The sequence below is a fragment of the Equus quagga genome, chromosome 8, assembly GCF_021613505.1.
Source record: "Equus quagga isolate Etosha38 chromosome 8, UCLA_HA_Equagga_1.0, whole genome shotgun sequence".
Taxonomy (NCBI): Eukaryota; Metazoa; Chordata; class Mammalia; order Perissodactyla; family Equidae; genus Equus; species Equus quagga.
Genome location: NC_060274.1, coordinates 13,109,221 through 13,129,071, shown reverse-complemented (window position 1 = coordinate 13,129,071; position 19,851 = coordinate 13,109,221). Strand labels below are relative to the sequence as shown.

The following is a 19,851-nucleotide window of genomic DNA, read 5'->3' as shown; positions in this document are numbered from 1 at the left end:
GACTAGAGTTTGAGGGGAAGCTGGAACGCAATGGCACTGTCTACATAGAAGAGACATAGAAAGAAATAAAAGAAGGAGAATGAGGAAGAAGGGGAAGAAGAAAGAGAGAGGAGAGAAGGAGCTGGAGGAGAGGAGCAAAGGAGGGAGGAGGGGCAGGGAGAGACGGGTGAGGAGGAGGAAGAGAGATGTAGAAAGAGAGGAAGACCCAAGAGCCAGGAAATATCCTGGAGGTTCCAGCTTAAAGAGTTGAATAAATGACAGCAATACGGGGAGCAGAGTTTTAAATATATCTACGCTCAGTAGTAAACATACTGAGCTTGACGTGCATATGAGGCATCCAAATGGAAATACTCAGAATATATGGTATTCAAGGGTTTAGGGATTGGGAGAAAATCTGGAATGAAGATATAAAATTGGGAATCATCAGTGTTTAGAGAGTAGAAGACTTCAGTTTGGATAAGATTACCCAGATGTGTGCAATGACAAAGGGTTGAAGTTGGAGTCAAAAGAAGACCACCATGTTACAGAGAAGCAATGGAGGAGGAGCCTGTCAAGGAGACTGAGCCGAACAGCCAATGGAAAAATAAAGGAAATAAGGCGAGAGGTTCTCATGGAAATGAGGGCGAGGATTAAGGGCAAGGTGGATCCAAACCATCACATACTGCCAGCATGAAAGAGAAAGAAAAAGTGTATTAGAGATCTTGACAAAAACAGTATCATTGTCCTGTTGCGCTAGAAGATAAATTCCAGTCAGTTGGGATGAAAGGAAATTGAAGAAATAAAGCCGGGCTTGAAGACCACTCTTTTCAAGAATCTTTACTGAAAAGAGGAGACATGGCAGTAGTAGGACACATAGTGCCAAAGGACAGAGATGGTCACATGCTTCCTTCAAAGCCACTCTCCTACACTTGTAATCTCTACTGCAGTAAGACCATATACACACTTATTCACTGATAGTTGAAATTGGAAAGCAATTTAACACAATATCAAAAGTTTCAACTATATCCATATTCTGACTCAATGAGTACACATTTCTTTCTTACTTTTTTATTTTTATTTATTTATTTTTTTGGTGATAAAAATTGTCACCGAACTAACATCTGTGCCATTCTTCCTCTACTTTACATGTGGGACGCTGCCACAGCATGGCTTGAAGAGTGGTGTGCAGAATCCCAGGCCACCAAAACAGAGCATGTAAACTTAACCAGTACGCCACCAAGCCAGCCCCTGATGTTATTTTTAAGGGAATAAAATATAAATACAGTTGTGTCCCTGTATGCACACCTTCCCTTTTCTGTGTCCCTGTCATCTTCCCCAGGTTACACTAAACTGAATGTGATGTTTATCATTCCCATGCAAATTTTAATATGTACAAGCAACATTTAACAAAACAAAAGGATTAATATAGATATTTAATTTTCAATATTTGTGTTTTTGAGGATTTTTTTCCATATTGATATGCGTAGCCCTAGTTCACCTCTCAGTGCTCTGCTGCAGTGGATGAAAATGCCACAATTTAATTATCCACTCACTACTAATGTACATAAGCCCCTTACTGTTGCACACTAGCACAACAATGTTGCAGTCAACAATGTTGTATAACTTCCATTGTGCCTATGGGCATGTATTTCTCTGGGCCAGAGTATTTATCTCACAGCAGATTGCACAATCATAGGATTTGTGCTTTTTTAACTTTTTAGATATTCCCAAATTGCTTTCAAAATGTCCCACTTATAACCCCTCCAGCAATACATAAAACTTTTAGTTCTCCGCAAACTGAAATGTGTTTTAACGTACTATTTTAGAATTTCAGAAATATTCCTACCTGTTTCTTTATTTTTTGTAACTATTCCACTAATTTCTGCTCTTAGTTTATTATTCTTATTTCTTTGAATTGACTCTGTTATTCTTTTTCTAATTAGTGAAGATAATGTTCTCCTCATTCATTTTTCTTTGTTTTTAATAATACATTTAGAGCTATAAGTTTACCTCTAAATTCTACTTTAGACATTATATCTCCTGTTTTTCAATTCTAAGTCATTTCTTTCTACCCAATGAGATTGTAGGTTTCCTAAGATATGAGAACATTTTACTAATTTTTTCTTTTTGAGGTCTAAATTCATTGATTTTGTTCTGAAAACATAATCTTTATAATATCATTTTCTTGTAATTGGTTAGTATTTATTTGTGACATACTACATAGAAAAATTTTGTAAACATTCTACGTAAATCTCAAAATTGCCAATTTTGTTGTCCAAATATTTTATATCTCTATTTAAGTTGCTAAAGCTATATCCTTTTTAGTATTTCCATTCTTTTATTTTTTTACCTTTATGTGTAGTTTTTTTGTTCATTTGCTTTCGCTGTTTCTTTTATAAACAGCATAAAACTAGATTCTGATTTTTTAAAATATAATGTGATTATCTGTGACTTTTCATGGGTGAGTTTAATCTATTGACAGTTATTGTAATTTTTATTTTTTGTTTTCAGTTTACATTCATTTTAATTTTTTATTTTTCCCTTTCTTCCTTTTCCTTACACGTTATTCCTCTGATACTCAAGTATTTAAAAATTCATCATGAGTATAACATGTAATTCAGCACATTTTAACTCATGCTTGAATGCCTTCTCTCTTGTCATCGTAGTTTATATTTTTATTTTCCCATTAAAAATGTTATGATTATTATCATTATTCACCAATAGGTAATTACATTTAGTGACATGACATATTTTATCAATTTCTTTCTTTCTTTCTTTTTTTAGAGATTGGCCCTGAGCTAACAGCTCTTGCCAATAGTTTTTCTTCTTCTTTCCCAAAGCCCCCCAGTACATAGTTGTGTATTCCAGCTGTAGGTCCTTCTGGTTCTGCTATGTGGGACTCCACCTCAGCATGGCTTGATGAGCAGCGCTAGGTCCATGGCCAGGATCCAAACCAGTGGAACCCCAGGCTGCCAAAGTGGAGCTTGGGAGTTTAACCACTCAGCCACAGGGCCAGCTCCTAGTTTATCAGTTTCTGTGATTGCTTTTGTTTCCTTTATCACATATCTTCTCATTGGATTCACTTTTCTTCTTACTAGAGTACCTCCTTTAACAACTCTTCTAGTGGGGGTTTGTAAGTAGTAAATTCTCTTAGTTTTTATGTGCATCGTAATATCTTTAGTCCTCAAAATTGAATATTAGTCTAGCTGAGTATAAAATTGTTTCCACCTGGCACTTTGAACACTTCAATCATTTGTCTTCCAGCATCTGTTATATTGATGAGATCTCTGCCAGCAGTCTGTCATCTACCTTTTCATTCTTATAAGACATATTTATCACTCTGAGTATTCTGCAGCTTTATTACAGTGTATCTAGTTGTAAGTTTATTTTTATTTATACTGCTCAATCCTCAGAACGAACTTTTGATTGGATAATTTGTATCCTTTTTCAAGCATGGAAAATTGGCAGATATTCAAATAGTGCTTTCCTGCAATTTTCCTCATTCTCTTCTTTTGGGAGTACTGTTAGATATATATGAGTTTCTTTTTCTTAATTTTTAATCTTTTTATCTCTCTGTGCCATGTGTGTCCTATATAAATTTTTCTCTGTGTGTGGTGGGGAAGATTGTCCCTGAGCTAACATCTGTGCCAATCTTCCTCTATTTTATGTGAGATGCCACCACAGCATGGCTTGATGAGTGGTGCTAGGTCTGTGCCTGGAATCCAAACCTGCGAACCCCCAGCCGCCAAAGCAGAGCATGCGAATGTTATCTACTCTGCCATCAGGCCAGCCTCTAAATTTTTCGGTTTACTAATATTCTTTTTGAAAGTGTCCAATGTTAAACTTATGCCATTTATTGAGCTTTCTCTTTCAAAGAATAAATCTTCTTTTCTAATACTTCCAAATTTTTTCAAAACCCACTTATATTTTTTACTTTTTCATTTGTGCTTAATTTTCCTTCAAAGTTTTTTAAAAGATTCTTTGAGCTTCACATTTAAATTTTTCTATCAGGCTTTTAAAAATTGATTTCACATAAAATAGAGATATCATCCAATTTTTTATTCTATAGTCTTCCTTTCTTAGCATTTTTCAATCTATTTTAGAATTTAAGTTTACAGAATCTCTTTCTCTCTCCCCATCTCCTCTGTTGTGCTCATGACTCCCTCTTTAGTAGTTTGGAGGTTGCCTCCACTTGGTGTGGAATCAGTCCTACAATCACGTCCTGAGGCAGTTATGGAGAATTTGATATCCAGTGGCTAATTCAGCTGGTGACTAGGTTCATTTCCTGGTTTTGACACTGTGTCCCTATTGCCTCCTTTCCTAGGCCCTCGACTAACTGTGTAACCCCAGACAGTGGTTTGGCAACTGTTTTTCCTTTTATCTTTAGCCCCTTTCACAAGTGGGGAAGCCCCCATTATCATCAAGAAGCGAACAATTCAGCAATTCCACTTCTGAATATTTATTCAAAGAAAACAAAAACGTTGATTCAAAGAGATAGGTGTACCTCTCTGTTCATTGCAGCATTATTTACAATAGCCAAGATATGGAAACAATCTAAGTGTCCATCAATAGATGAATGGATAAAGAAGATATGGTGTGTATATATGCAATGGAATATTACTCAGCCATAAAAAAGAATGAAATCTTGCCATTTGCAACAACATGAACAGACCTAGAGAGCATTATGTTAAGTGACATAAGTCAGATAGAGAAAGACAAATACCATATGATTTCACTTATTTATAGAATCTAAAAAGCAAAACAAATGAAAAAACAAAACCAAACAGAAACAGACTCATAGATACAGGAAACAAACGAGTGGACACTAGAGTAGGGATGGATTGAGGGGGCAAGTGAAAGAGTTGAAGGGGATGAAGAAGCACAAACTTCTAGTTACAAAATACATAAGTCATGGGGATATAATGTGCAGCATAAGGAATATAGTCAATAATATTGTAATAACTTTGCACGGTGACAGATGGTATCTAGATTTATCATGGTGATCATTTTGTAATGTATATAAATATCAAATCACTATGATGTGCACTTGAAACTAATAGGATATTGTATTTCAATTGTTCTCCAATTAAAAGAAAAAGCCAGGGGTGGGGGGTTGGCACTATGGCCTAGTGTTAAGTTTGGCACACTCCACTTCAGCAGCCTGGGCTTCATGGGTTCTGATCCCAGGCATGGACCTACACCATTCATCAGCCATGCCATGCCAGTGACCCACCTATAAAGTGGAGGAAGATTGGCAACAGATGTTAGCTCAGGGTGAATCTTCCTCACCAAAAAAAGAACAAAGAGAGAGAGAGAGACTATGCCTGGGGGAAAAAAGTGAATGTAGCTCTCCTCACATTTAGTGGAGAATTGTTACCCCTTTAAACTGGGGCAGAAGGCAATCTGCTTCCTGCCTCCAGACAAGGTGCCCATCAGGCCCAGAGCTTCAGGTATGCTCGCTGCTTTTCATTTCTGACTCACAGAGATGATTATTGTATTTTTGAGCCTAGCTGTGCTTTTTTGGTGTTCTATGTTTCTCTTTGTCTTTCATTGCTCTATGTTTTCAGCAGAGCAGTGTCAAAGTGTGAACTCCCAGGACCATTACTGAATGGAAGGCAGTCATCTCCTTTCTAAGATTCCATCTTAAGGTCGCAATCCAAATGACAAGCGAGTCTCTTCCCATAGTAACCTCAGTATACCACCAAGACATCTGTCTGTTTCCTCTCCTGGCACCTTAAATTCTTTTTTATTCTGAAGAAATGTCAGGCACTTTAACACATTCACACTTTTGAATACTTTACTCCTTTCCCTCATTTTCCATCTGGTTAAATCTGACTCATCCTTTCAGACCCAGGTCACAAGCCATCTCCATCATGAAGCTGTCTCTAACTTTACAAGGCACTTAGCTCTTATAAGAATCCTATATTCACTCAGTGTTATTTATTTGTAGTCACTGTAATAATTGATTTATATTATCTCCCAAAGATCTTCATGAGAGGTACTATTTTCATCTTCCTTTTCACAAATGAGGAACTTCATCTTGGTCTGGTTAAGTAACTTCCCCTCAGATCACACATAAATAGTAGCAGAGGCAAGAATGGGACCCAGGCCAGTCCGACTGGGATTCTGGAGCATATCGTTTAACTCTGCTATTCTGCTTCTTCTGTCTTCTGTATTCCCACAATGTTTCTCTGATGCGTCTTAAATGGACATTATAATTTATCTGTCTATATATCTGTGTGGTACATACATGGTGGTAACACTATCCACCCGATGGTCCAGCCCATAACCTGTGAGTAATCTCAAAGAGGCCTTTTCCCATTTCCCACACATCTACTCAATCATTCCTCTGTTCATGTCACTTTTTACTTCATCACATTTCTTTTATTAGCTCTGTAGTTGAATGACGACAACTCTGTTTAGAGTCAATGATTGGCCAAGACTTCAAGACAGAACTGATGGTCTTGAACACGTCATGACTTCAAAACCTAGCCCAGCGCCTGATACACAGAGAGCACTTAATACATGTTTACCAAAAGATTAACTGTGTCATATCAATTTTTACTTCCTATGATGTCCTACTGGTAGTGACCGGCCGAAGTGGAGTCTTACCAAATATCTGGAAAGCCATCCACCGCTTGATTACTCAGAGCTGAACACCAATAACATCGGCGGAATTAAGCAGCATGAAAGTCACTCCAACACCTTTCTTACCTCCACAGAGGCAGATACACAGAGAAAAGCCCCTGGGATTGGCTGACACTAAATTTGAACCCACTTGGAGAGTTGACCTTTGGTATTTCCTTAAAGGTAAAATGGACTCGTTCTAAATAAACATCTGCTTCTGTCTAAAGTACTATTTCCTCAAAAACCACAGTAACTTTCTCCAGCGTCCTGTTTTAACCATATCCTCCAAATACTAAGAATCTGGAACCCAAGAAATAGGAATGCATTAAGAGGAGGACGGGGGCTGGGAGAAGGGACAGAATTTTTCCACTGGTAGCTAACAAGTCCCTACCCAGCAATCTATTCTTCAGACAGTTGGCAGTGCCAGAAGCAAGTGTCCATTCATACTCACTGAGCTGGCCCTCATCAGTATGAAAACAGGGCAAAGTCAGCCTGACTTAGATGCCGAGACTTTTGTTTCAGGAAAATAGTTTTCACTAGACATTTTATTTTCAGGCAATATGCAATGAAAGAATTTTATTTAAAAGAATTCTTGAGAAAACACTGTCATAAAGTTTTGAGCTAAGATAATTCTGACATTTCTTTCCCACCAGAACCATCCCTGAAAGTAATAAATCTCAGAAGTCTTAGGTAAAAAAACTATGCACAACGGGAAAAGATACGATATGTCACATTCTCTCTGAGCCTTGTCATCTTTAAATTAAGGCTGTTTTCTCTCCTTAGTTAAAACATTGTTACTAAAATCTGGGACCAGAGAATTTTTTATTTTTTATTTTTTATCAAGTCTTTAAAATTCACATATGCTAGTCATTATTTATTTATTTATTTATCTACTTATTTATCTTTCTATTTATTTATTCAGTGAGAAACTAATCATCAAAGAAAACTAAGCCACACTGATTCAGTGTATAATACTTTGTTATGACCTCAGCAATGTTCCACAAGCCTTATAAATATCGAGGACTACACAAATGGATTCTTAGAGATGTTTAGGGATTTTTACCAAATCTAATCATTATGTTGAAGATTTCCCAGCAAGCTATCACCCAGATCCTAAAGGTGATATGCTAATTCTTTCTTTCAAGCCACAATTTGGCAAATTATGGCTTTTGTTTATTCAACCACCAGTTATGGCACAAATACTCGGCGCCAAGGACCAGAGATTCAACAGTAAGTAGGCTCTCACACAGTTTCCAAATACAGAAGATAGAGGATTGGATGAAGACAATGGAGTCTGCACATATGTGCTATAATGTACCCCATTATGCCACTTACCCAGAAGTGGGGAGTCAGGGAAGGCACCCCATGAGTTGATAAAAACAAAGACCTGAAAGATAAAGACCTGAGCACAAGAGACTCTGATACAGGATGCGAGTGCAGTCCAGCAGGCATCGACAACAGAGTGTGGGGAGAGATCCACATTTGGAGTGTCACAGTCACCTCATGCAGGGCCTTGTAAGTTATGTCTGAAAGTATGAAGTTTATCTGAAAGCCGATCGGAACTCATTACACAGATGCCAGCTGGTGAGCGGCACAATCAGATTTGCATTTAAGAACATTCGCTCTGGCCATCGTGTGGCAAATGGATTGGAGGCGGGCAGGGGCAGAGGCAAAGAGCCCAGAGAGCGGAGGGAAGGGCAAGTGTTGGGTCTGTGACGGGGGAGAAACATATAAGAGGTAAAACCAACACAGCTTGATGAGTTAATATTTTTGCTTCTCTGTGAAGCTTTAGCTTTGAAAATTCTGCTGCTTCCCTTCAGAAAGGAAAAAAGAACACTATCAGATAACAAACAACTCAGCTTAACAAAAGAGAGCAATGCTATTCTACCATATACATAAGACTTCAAATGCTCAGAATCTACTTTCTTGGAGAGTTTTATTAGCATCATTTACCAAGCCAACCTCAATGACAACTATCAGGTCAGGATCAATGAAGTGCCTTAAAAGTGTGACTCTTCCCCCGACATGGTAAGCTCCTCATCTTCGTACCTCAGTGCCAAGCAGAGTGCTCAGCACACACAGCTCAATAAACGTTAGTTTACTGGAAATGAAGTGTAATTCGGGATGTGATTAGGTCAAATGTGCCAAGCCTACTGAAGCTACCTAGCATAAAAATAGGTCTCCTGTGCTACATTTTATTTAGAGAACAAATGACAGCAGAAAATTGAACTAATTCTCTGAACGGAAAGATAAAGTAGGGTAACCAGTGAAAAGCAGCTGAAGAAATGCTTAAGAGAGGCATTAAGCAGTACGGCTGATCGCTGTGAGACAAAAGGAACAGGTAAATAAACACACAAGGAGAGCTGGGCTGACTGAGTGTTGGAGGGGAGGATGGCTCATGAAATGAGAAAGACCATAAATAGCCAGAGGTCCCACCAGTGAGAACAAAATCCACTTGTGCCCAGCTCCAAGGGGACGCAGGCTACATATTACGGTGCTAACAGCTCCAGATTGGGAATTATATGGATATGGCTTTGTATGGATGATAGTCTTTTGAGAATCACATCTGAAATCTTTGTTCTAATATCCAGGATTATACCCTTTTTAAAATGTGGAGATTTTAACTTCTTTCGAGTCACGATTAAATCTCCAGTTCTTATCTTGTACAGTGGCTGATGCACGATTGAGTCAGAAGCAATTAGTGAACATCAAATGAATGTTTCAATGAATGAATGAATTTACTAATGTAAAGTGCTTAGGTACTCTCTAATTATCTTAATTTCCATTTCTTCTTAAGCATATAAGATGAACTGCTTCCAGTTGGAAGACTACATTCTTTCAGTGGAAAAGGTGAAGCAATGTAAGAAATAAAAACGGCATTACCATCCTCAAGGGTAAAAAAATTCTACTTCTTCCTTTTCATTTCTTTGTTCCATATAACACATACACATGTGCTTATAATCACACGAACTTTTTCTTTTTACAATTTTTCATAAACTTTGGAACCTCTGAACCTGTCTTCCTGGCTCTATTTTTACAGATCTACAATATCCATTTGTTTTTGCCCTTGACTACAGGACCCTCCTTTAACATCCTATACATATGTCTTTATATCTAATCCTAGCAAAAGTCTTTCATTGAGGCCACATTTATTCTTAGTTGTTTCTCTTCTTTATCTTCATTGTGATTATTCACATTTCTATCATCAAACACCACCCACCCATTCATGCCAAGGGATAACGCTTGCCTTTTCCGCAAGTTTTAGATGGTGAATTTCTAGGGTATATAACTGACTGTAATTTGTGTTTTCATTTTCAGTTTGCTGCAGTCCTGTTTCCCAAAGTTCCCACCACTTTTCATCACTAGCAAGCTTTTCCTCATTTAGAATTAGCATCAGAATTAAAGTGCTCACATTGCCTTCTCTATTTCCGGGACATGAAAGTGTTAAAAAAGCTAGCAGAGAATTAACCAGCTGCCCTGCTTTTCAGTAAGGTGTCCCTTCCAGAAGCTGTCTAGTTCACTCAATTTCTCCATTACTGTTACTACAACCTGCCTTGACGTGAGAGGTTGCACTAGTACCATAGTTAATGTAAAACACAGATAATTTATATACAGTACATTAAAATCAGAGTTATGTTTCTTGATTTTTAAAAGTAAATAGCTAGGAGTCTTACACTAATGCTTGGTGGTCATTAGAATGATCTAGTAAAAAGATCACTTAATTCCACTGTGGCTAATGAAATGGAGGACAATAAATAGCTGGCCAAACTTAAAATCCACTTGTCTACTTTTTCACTCATTCATCAAACTGATAATTAATATCTAAAGTCTGAGGTGTTCCAAAGGGTACTTACAAGAACATTGCCATCAGTAGCCATGTATGATGTCAAATGGGCAAAAACAAAAGCTAGAAGAGAAAAAAGATTTTCAGTTAAATGTGAGATGCAAATGTTCATAACAGTGTATATCTCTCTGACAGACGAAGAGGCATTTCTATTTTGACTGATGAATTTCACAATAAAAGCAATTCATTAAATGGCCTTTTAATGCAGAACTCAGTAAGCCAACTGTTTAAAACTGAGTTCATAAAGTAAGCCAGAATTTCTTCTGCACATTTGTCAGTATTCTTTCAAGTCTATAGCAAAACATGTATATTATTTACATACTTAAATTGTATTATATATAAACATACATCTTTGAAAAGTGAAAATATTTTCCTCCTCATGATGAACAATGCAATGTAAGGTATGGAAATATTTGATCTGTTACTATTATTCTGATGGAATTTAAACAATTTCAAAAATGTAACTAATCCCTCTGCCCCAGAAGTCCCAACTTTAATATGAAGCTGAGCCCTTTTTGATGTATTGCACTTTGTAGTGGATTACCTGAAAAACAAGACGTTCTGTGGTTTCAAGAAAAGCAGATGAAAACAAAAAGGAAAAAATCTCATATTTTCAGATGTTGACAAGCAAGAAACTTGGTAAACATCCACAAGCCACTGAAACTCTCCCCAAAGCAGAGAGCCTTTCAATTTACCAGTGGTACCACAAACACAGATCCATACTCCATGTGACTTTTTATTTCTTATACCAATGGTTCCCAAATTTTGAAGAATAGGTACCCCTTATTAATGTCAAAAATGCCATAGTTATATTACATAGATATGAATAAAATAGTTATTTGTAAAATGCCCAAGAGAAAAGCTACAATAAAAAAGACTGATGCATTTAATTATTTAGTTTTTAACTTATTTATTTATTTTAAAAAATACACTAAAACCTAAATAAAAAATCAAATCACAACCTAGTGAAAATATTTGAAATATACGCTTCATATATAAGAATCATAATATAGGGGGTGGGCCCCGTGGCCAAGTGGTTGGGTTTGCACGCTCTGCTGCAGGCGGCCCAGTGTTTCATTGGTTCGACTCCTGGGCGCGGACATGGCACTGCTCATCAAACCACGCTGGGGTGGCGTCCCACATGCCACAACTAGAAGGACCCACAACGAAGAATATACAACTATGTACCGGGGGGTTTTGGGGAGAAAAAGGAAAAAATAAAATCAAGAAAAAAAAAAGAATCATAATATAAAAGAGTTCTTACACACCAATAAGAAAATAATAAGCAAACTAACAGAATAACAAGTGAAGGAAAATTCAAAAAATAAAAATGACTAATGTTTAACCTCATTAGTAATAAAATTAGTTCAAAATAAAACAACATGATTCCGTTTTTAATCTTCAAGACTGGCACACACAAAAATTAAGTGATAGACGCCAAGTTTGGTGGAGGTGTGTTGAAAAGAATAATTTGTTGTTGTTGGGATGTCAAATTATTACAGCATTTCTAGAGGGCAATTTATCAAGATGATGATGTTGATGACAATCACAATCACAATGGCCACTGGCATTTGCTGAGTCTTTCCCAAGTGCCATCAACTACACCAAGCATGACCGTACCAAACAGGTAAAGAGTTTTACAATACATCCTTAATGAAAAAGTAGTAAAACCATGAGCAGTGTGACCCCATTCATTTTTATCATTAAAATATAGGTTTATATACATCCAACTTATATATCAATACATTGGGGGAGAATGTCTGAAGATATTTACAGCAAAATATGTACAATAATTATGTATGAGAGTTGAAGAAACCAGTAATTTATATTTTACTCCTTTATGTATTTATTTTCTGTAATAAGTATTTATTTGTAAAATAAAAATGTTCAGATAAAACACTGTAAATATCTTATTGACTGCTTATAGCAATGTATTTTTGGTATCCATCTGACTGAGTGAATACCTAATAAGGAAAAGCTAGCTTGAAGTCAGAAGCACTTTAGGTAGAGAATCCTGTAGAACAAGTAGGAGTCAAGAACAAAGCTTTGGTTGGTCTGGACTGGATTTAAAGTCCCAGCTTGGCGATTTACTGTGTCATCTTGGGCAAGTAACTAATGTTTTGGGGCCTCAGGACTCTCATCTATGAAATGGACCTAATAATAGTATTTCCTTTAGGGTCAGATAAGAATTAAGTAAGAAAATATCTTCATAATGCTCATAGCAGAGCCTAATATGGAATAAATGCTCAATAAATTATCTTATTGTCATAAAACATATTCATTCTTTAAGCATGCATTTCTTAAAGGTCAACTATATACACCCTTTAAATGTGATATAAAGCATCACTGTGTAACCTTTTCTGACTCTACCCAGATGGCTAACTGGCTCTTCCCCTGTAATAATATAATTGCTAAATTTATTGCATTTATTAAGCAGTTACTACGTGCCCGGCCAATTGATGATTTTCACATGTCATGCAATACGATTATTAGAACCACCTTTGAATAACCTACTATTATTAGTCCCATGTCTTAGATGAGGCAATTTAGGCAATTTAGATGAGGAAGTTAGTAAATGGATATTTCCACATTCAAACCCAGACTCCAGAATCTGCTCTCTTAACCACCACAGCACCATCCTGGCTCCCCCAAAGTCTCCCACAGGGGTTGTTCATAACTAACTCCTTCCTGGCTGTGATATTGTACCATGATGCTGCAGATAGATCTCCCTGGTTGGACAATGAGAATGTCAAAAGTACAGGCCGAGACACTGTGTTCTTCATGCCCTAGGGCCCAGCCCAGTAAAGCACACAGCTTAGCAAGAGTTGTCAAAATGATTTTTGAAACTAATAGATCGCATCATCAGACAACTTTATCATTTCAGTGGAATTCCGAACCCCTTTACTCAGTCAGCTTTCTAATAGTAGAACAAGCATGGAATTGACAGGAGGTGATGGAAGACAAAGGGAAAAAATATACTGCTCTAGTCACTGTTATCAAGCCTTCCTTGGATCTTGAGGAATATTTCTCATGTATGTATTGTACCGTTTTACCTCCTAAAGACCTCTCAGGTGTGTCCACTCTGTCTATATCTCTTGCTACCACCCTAGTCGAAGGCAATAGCACCTCTCTCTTGGACAACTGCAGGAACTCCTAGCTTTATGTCTCAGCTTTTTTTTCAATGTACATCTGACTATTCATCTCTTTCCTTAAATCTCTACAGTGGCCATTGGTGTTGAGATAAAGACCAAAATCATGAAAATCTTCTACAAGGAAGGCTTTGTACTACCTGGCTTCTGCCTCCTCTCCAGCGCCATCTTGAATCATTTCCATGTCTCCTCCTTTCCATCTTCCTGACTCACTGGCTTTCTTTAAAATTCCTTCAACAGGTTCCTACCAATCTTAGAACTTTCGTGCATACTGTTCTTCAACAGCCCCCACTCAGGACGGCTTATACCGTCTAATCTTTCAGCCTTCAGACCAAATGTCATTTAGTCAAGAAAGCTGTCCCTTTCTTATTCTTATCCTTATGAGAGATCAATCCCCTTTCATGTGGTCTCATAGCACCTTATCTTTTACTCATAGAAGTTCTCATAATTGTACTGAATTATTAATTTTGTAATTTGTTCTTTAACATCTGCCTCCCCACTATAGTATAACCTACCTGAGGGCAGGCCCTGTGTCTTATCTTGTTCACTTGTTTACTGCTGTATCCTCAGTCTCTGTATACAGGTGATTAAGTAGACATTTCTTGAGTAAATGAATTAAAAATACAAACAATATAAGCACTAAACACTACGTAAGTTTCTATGAAGACAACATATGAATTCCAAATTTGTTTGTTCCGTGCAATATTGCCATCATGAATATCCCATTAGAAATCTCCCTCTTCATCTGCAAGATAAGGAAATGAAACTGTTGATGTCAGACTTCCCGAATCAAAGAGCAAATGGGAGCCAGCCCTGATAGCCTAGTGGCTAAAGTTTGACACACTGCATTTCAGCAGCCTGGGCACAGAACTACACCACTTGTCTGTCAGTAGCCATGCTGTGGTGGTGGCCCACATAGAAGAACTAGAAGGAGTTACCACTAGAATATACAATGAGGTACTGGGGCTTTGGAGAGGAAAAAAAGGGAGAAGATTGGCAACAGATGTTAGCTCAGGGTGAATCTTTCCCAGCAAAAAAAAAAGAAAAAAGGATAGAAATAATATGGAATCAGTGGTTCAAGCAGGGGTGAATAAGAAAGGGGACCTCTGGATGGTGTACCTTTGTGGAGGCTATATGTGTGTATTCACTTAATGATTTTGGAGTTTCGATACTTTATTTCTTGAAGTAGTTGACATATATGAAATCTAAAATTTCACCAAAATGATTCAAATAACTTGGGGCAGAAGAATCATCAAAATAATCTCAGCTCAACTCTTGTTTCTCCTCTTCCATACAAAGCACATAGCCATAATCCAGAGGAATTAGGAATTGAAACGGTGGTCATGGAGAGCCATGTAAATACATTTGCTTTTTGTTTGGACAATGAGAACCAGCTCAGCTAACCATGTTATACATCATATGGCATCTATATACTGAAAAGCTAAATATGTAGCTCCAAGATGTTGACAAAAATATGTGTAAAGCACACAATAAAAGCAGCTTATGGAAAATAATAATGATGCTGACAAGGGTGTCTTAAAAGTAATAATTTTTCCATATTCCCAACCCTTTCTGAGAATATCAGTTTAAGACTATAAGTGAGAGAGTTGAAGGAAGAAGTAGTAGTTATTTGATACATCTTGATAAAGGATTTTTGCATAATTCCTGGGAATTAAAAGTGTATGAGACCCTAATGGCAGGATAACAAATAACTTTCACAAATCAAGAGATTTCCTATTCTCTGCTTTCAACAAAATTAAAGAAAAATCTATTTTAATTGGCTGTTAATGATTAAAAGAAGTTGTGATAGACCACTGTCTGGTATTTGGCATATTCTTGGAAAAAGTTCAAAAAATGCTCCACTCTCATCTATTTATTTATGTGAAAAATAGTTTTCAGTGCTTGCATATATACAAGCCAAAATAAAAGCCAAAAATAGGATTAAAATTGGTTCTGAACTCTCTCTCATTCTAGCAATAAATAATATTCATCCATGGGTATGTTCCATAACTAGGGGAATGCCTTGTCTATCTCATTAAACAAGGCATTGTCAATAAAAATATTTACCTCTTGTATTAACCATTATTTGTCAAAACATGTAACATAGTCATGTTATATGTTAAATTATGTACCAATAGTATTTGTAATGATAACCCACTCCAAATGAAATCTTTTATGGCTTAAAGAATTATGTCACCCAAAAAATTTAACACGAATTTTGACTTCAATACATAATTTTTTGCTGAAACATATGATAGAATTATCAATAAAAGCTTTTCAAGCATAAAAATATTAGATAATTGTATAAAAATCCATGGAATAATGGAATGAAAATAAGAGTTCCAGGAAAAAAACAGAACAATGTAAAATTTAAAACTCAAAAGATTACTTTAAAAAAAATGAGAGGTGTGTTGCATAGGTTATAGTTAAAGAGAAATGTAATCTTTTATTTTTTTTGGAAGATTAGCCCTGAGCTAACTACTACCTATCCTCCCCCTTTCGCTGAGGAAGACTGGCCCTGAGCTAACATCCATGCCCATCTGCCTCTACTTTATACATGGGACTCCTACCACAGCATGGCTTTTGCCAAGCGGTGCCATGTCCACACCCGGGATCCGATCCGGCAAACCCCAGGCCACTGAGAAGCGGAACGTGCGAACTTAACCGGGGCACCACCGGGCCGGTCCCGAAATATAGCATTTTTACTATTAAGATTTATAATATGCCAGAAGTTGCATCAATTGCACCTATTTAAACATACGATAAAATCTCTAGGTGACAATTTAAAGTGTAATAGAGTACATAGGGTTTGCAAATTATTTTATGGGTACAAAACTGAAAAAAAAGTTTTAAAACTACTGCACACATATGGATTAGAGTAAAACAGCTTTCACTCTGCCACTCATTAAATGTGGAAACTTATGAAAATCACTTATTTTCCCTGAATAGCAGATACCTCATCTTTTAGACAGAAATAATAAAAACCAACTCATAGGGTTTGGGGGAGAATTAAATGAAATATCAAACGGGAAACATGTAGGCACAGTGCATGCTCAATAAGTGGTAGCAATTACCTAGAATGGGAGCAATTACCTGGAAATAGCTTTGTTATAGAAAACTATCCTTCCTAATGGAATTAGCACACAAAGAAAGAGTTTGAGCAAGTGTGATAACAGGTTCCATCAGATGAAATGGCTTTCATCCCTCAAGGCTGATGAAACTCCCTAACCCGATCTCCTAGAGACATTTTTGGTACCTTGTTTCAGAGCTGAAAGGAACAGTTTTCCCAGTATATTTGACACAGTTATCTCCTTTAAAGAACCATTCCTTAACATACCACAACATGACATCTAGCCAAAATGATGAGATCATTAATAATTTTTTGTTTGTGAAGTGGAGTAAAATATATTTCTGATGAAGTCTGTAACTGAAAAGTGGAAAACACATTTCATTACCGAGTGAATCATAAAGTTAACTTCAAAAGAGGTTTTCCTTAATATATACTGGCTGTTATGAACTGAAGTTTTGTGTCCCCCAAAATTCATACGCTGAAATCTAATTCCCAGTGTGATGGTATCTGAAGGCGGGGCTTTGAGGAGTTAACTAGGTCGTGAGGGTAGAGCTTTCATAAATGGGATTAGTGCCTTATAAGAAGTGAGAGCCCAGCTCAGTCTCTTTCCACCATGTGAAGATACAAGGAGAAATCAGCCATCTGCCACCCAGAAGAGGCCTCCCACCAGAACGCAGCTATGCTGGCACCGTGATTTCGGACTTCCAGCCTCCAGAAGTGTGAGAAATAAATTTCTGTTGTTGCTAAGCCACGCAGTTTATGGTATTTTCTTACAGCAGCACAAGCTGACTAAGACACTGGTGAGGAATCAGCCCATTTTGATTTAGGCACAAACAAAATGCAATTTTATTCTACCAGTTTATTTTAGAAACTGTTTAGTAAGTTAGTTAAGTTCAGAAATACGGACTCTGGTCCTGTATCATTTTAAATCCAGAAAACAAATGAAGAATATCAATATGTAAGAGAGAAGACAGTTTCTAGTATAATTGGCATTTTTTTAAGAACTAAGAAAAAAATTCACTAAAGAGAGTTATGGGTTCAACTGATCCAAAAGTAAATGTTGATTATTCATCAATAAACGTTATAATCTTTGGAATGAGGCAGGAAAATAAGCACCAGCCTAACATTCTAAAGGTTTTTCAAAAGAAGACAATTTATTGTGACTTAGAGATGATTTCCCAGTTGAAACAAACCACAGGCTAAGTTTATTCTTTTTCACAGAATCATAAGTGAAAACAACATAACTATGAACGCAAATTTTAAAAACCCATAGATGCATGTGTAATATGCTTATCTTTAAAATTACAGCGCTAGCATTTGACAAGACATTCTCAGAGCAACAAATGGATTTATGGAAACTCCGTGACCATAGGCAAGCAACCTGCCTTATTCTTAATCCAGAAACTAGAGCTAAAGAGGAAACAGAAAACGCTGGTCATTCTAAAGGCAGGAGTCTCCATCATCAAAAATCCTGTAATACATGTAGCAACAAAGTACAAGCTTAGCTCGCAATGAGAACTGTCTGGAAGCGAGCACCTTCTGTCAATGACAGTCCAACACAGCAATGCCACGGGAAGCAGGAGAGAAAATTCATCTCTGCTCACACCATACAGAAGCAAAGGACAGGAAATAATCCATTGGTTCTGCCAATTAGCAGGAGATCTCGTTAAGGCAGAGGAGAGAGGAAGCAAAATGGAAGAGAACCTTCCCATAAGCATGTGCACAGGGATGTATGGGATGGGCATGGTCTGGGGGTGTTACTTTGTCCAGGAAATTTATGAAAAGGAAAAATGGTTTTATCCAAATTCTTTCAAACTTTTTTCTTTCTAATTTAAGCTCTATTGTCATTCTGATTCCAATCCATTTCCCACATGCTTTAAAGAATCCTCATTCCTTCTCTTTGATCTATTTTCTCTCTTCTCGCTCTCTCTCTTTTTTTTTTGGTGAGGAAGATTAGCCCTGAGCTAACATCTGCTGCCAATCCTCCTTGTTTTGTTGAGGAAGACGGGCCCTGAGCTAACATCTGTGCCTATCTTCCTCTACTTTATATGTGGGACACCCGCCACAGCATGGCTTGATAAGTGGTGCCTAGGTCCACACCCGGGATCCGAACCAGCAAACCCCAGGCCACGAAGCAGGATGTGTGAGCTTAACTGCTGCACCACTGGGCTGGTCCCCTATTTTCTCTTTTTTATGGTTAATTTTTCCACTCATTTTGCTGCATTTCTTTTCTGCTGTCTCTCCACTTTGAGGATGAACTGACAGATGGTTTTAAGAGACACAGCTTTTTTTAAACAGAAACTCTGATGATTAAAATCATTTTCAACACCACTAAAGTACTGTGATACATCAGCTGAGGAGACTGGCTCTTCCTTACACTTCCTTCTTGCATTCCCACATAAGCTGCCAGTCTTGATGATCAAGGCTTAGGCATAAAAATCCACAAATTTAAGGGGGGAGAAAACCCTTCTTTAAGCTAATAGTGTCAATTTCTACTCCCAAACAACCATTTTACCATAGTAACAAGCAGGTGACAAACTGTAAGAGATCCAGAACAATCTGGAAAAAGCTGCACCAAATGCAAATGGCCATTGGCCATGCCCCTTATGGAGGATCAAAGCTCCCTTCGGTCTCCAGACTGTTGGAGTCTCCTGCCCTTCTGTGGGCCTCCAGAACCTGAAACTTCAAAGATTATGGTCTGCATCCCAGTGCGCCCTTAGGGCTCAGGCAAGCAGGCAGGGTTCTGTCCATCACCCTCTGAGACCATAGCAGGCCACCACCCACATGTGCCCTGTGCTTCTTGCTCCCAACTGAAGCGCTTTCCCTTCACAGCATGTGGGTTTGACCAGATGCTAGAAGAGCTCCAGGACTCATCTCTAATGAGATTAATTCAGTTCCCACAATTGTCTTAGATTCCAGGATGCCAGCCCCCGTGAGTGATTTCTCCCACCAAACCTCCAGAATCCAGTCGAGCTAGCACGCTGACTTGTGGCTATTCAAATTATTTGTTCAGGCAGGGACCCCACAAAACATATTTGCACACACACCCCCCCAAACACACACAGATGCACACACACAAACACACCCTAGCAGCAGCTTTGTGACCAACGCAGATAAAACCTTCATGGCAGCTGCCTCCTCTCCAAAGCCAGTGACAGATCCAAAGAACTTCTAGGAGCCAG

At 37.7% G+C, this 19,851-nt stretch overlaps 1 protein-coding gene across 5 annotated transcripts in view; it reads right to left on the bottom strand.

The window, feature by feature from the left end:
* The window catches only part of IPCEF1 (interaction protein for cytohesin exchange factors 1), a 176,583-nt gene that overhangs the window by 72,190 nt on the left and 84,542 nt on the right, over window positions 1-19,851 (bottom strand). For 4 of the 5 annotated variants that reach the window (XM_046669269.1, XM_046669268.1, XM_046669271.1 and 1 more), the window contains exon 3: window positions 10,461-10,513. The exons of the other annotated variant lie outside the window; for it this stretch is intronic. In XM_046669269.1, coding sequence (XP_046525225.1) covers window positions 10,461-10,484 — 24 coding nt within the window. In that variant the 5' untranslated portion in view covers window positions 10,485-10,513. The remainder of the gene's footprint in view (window positions 1-10,460; window positions 10,514-19,851) is intronic. 5 annotated transcript variants of the gene reach the window in all.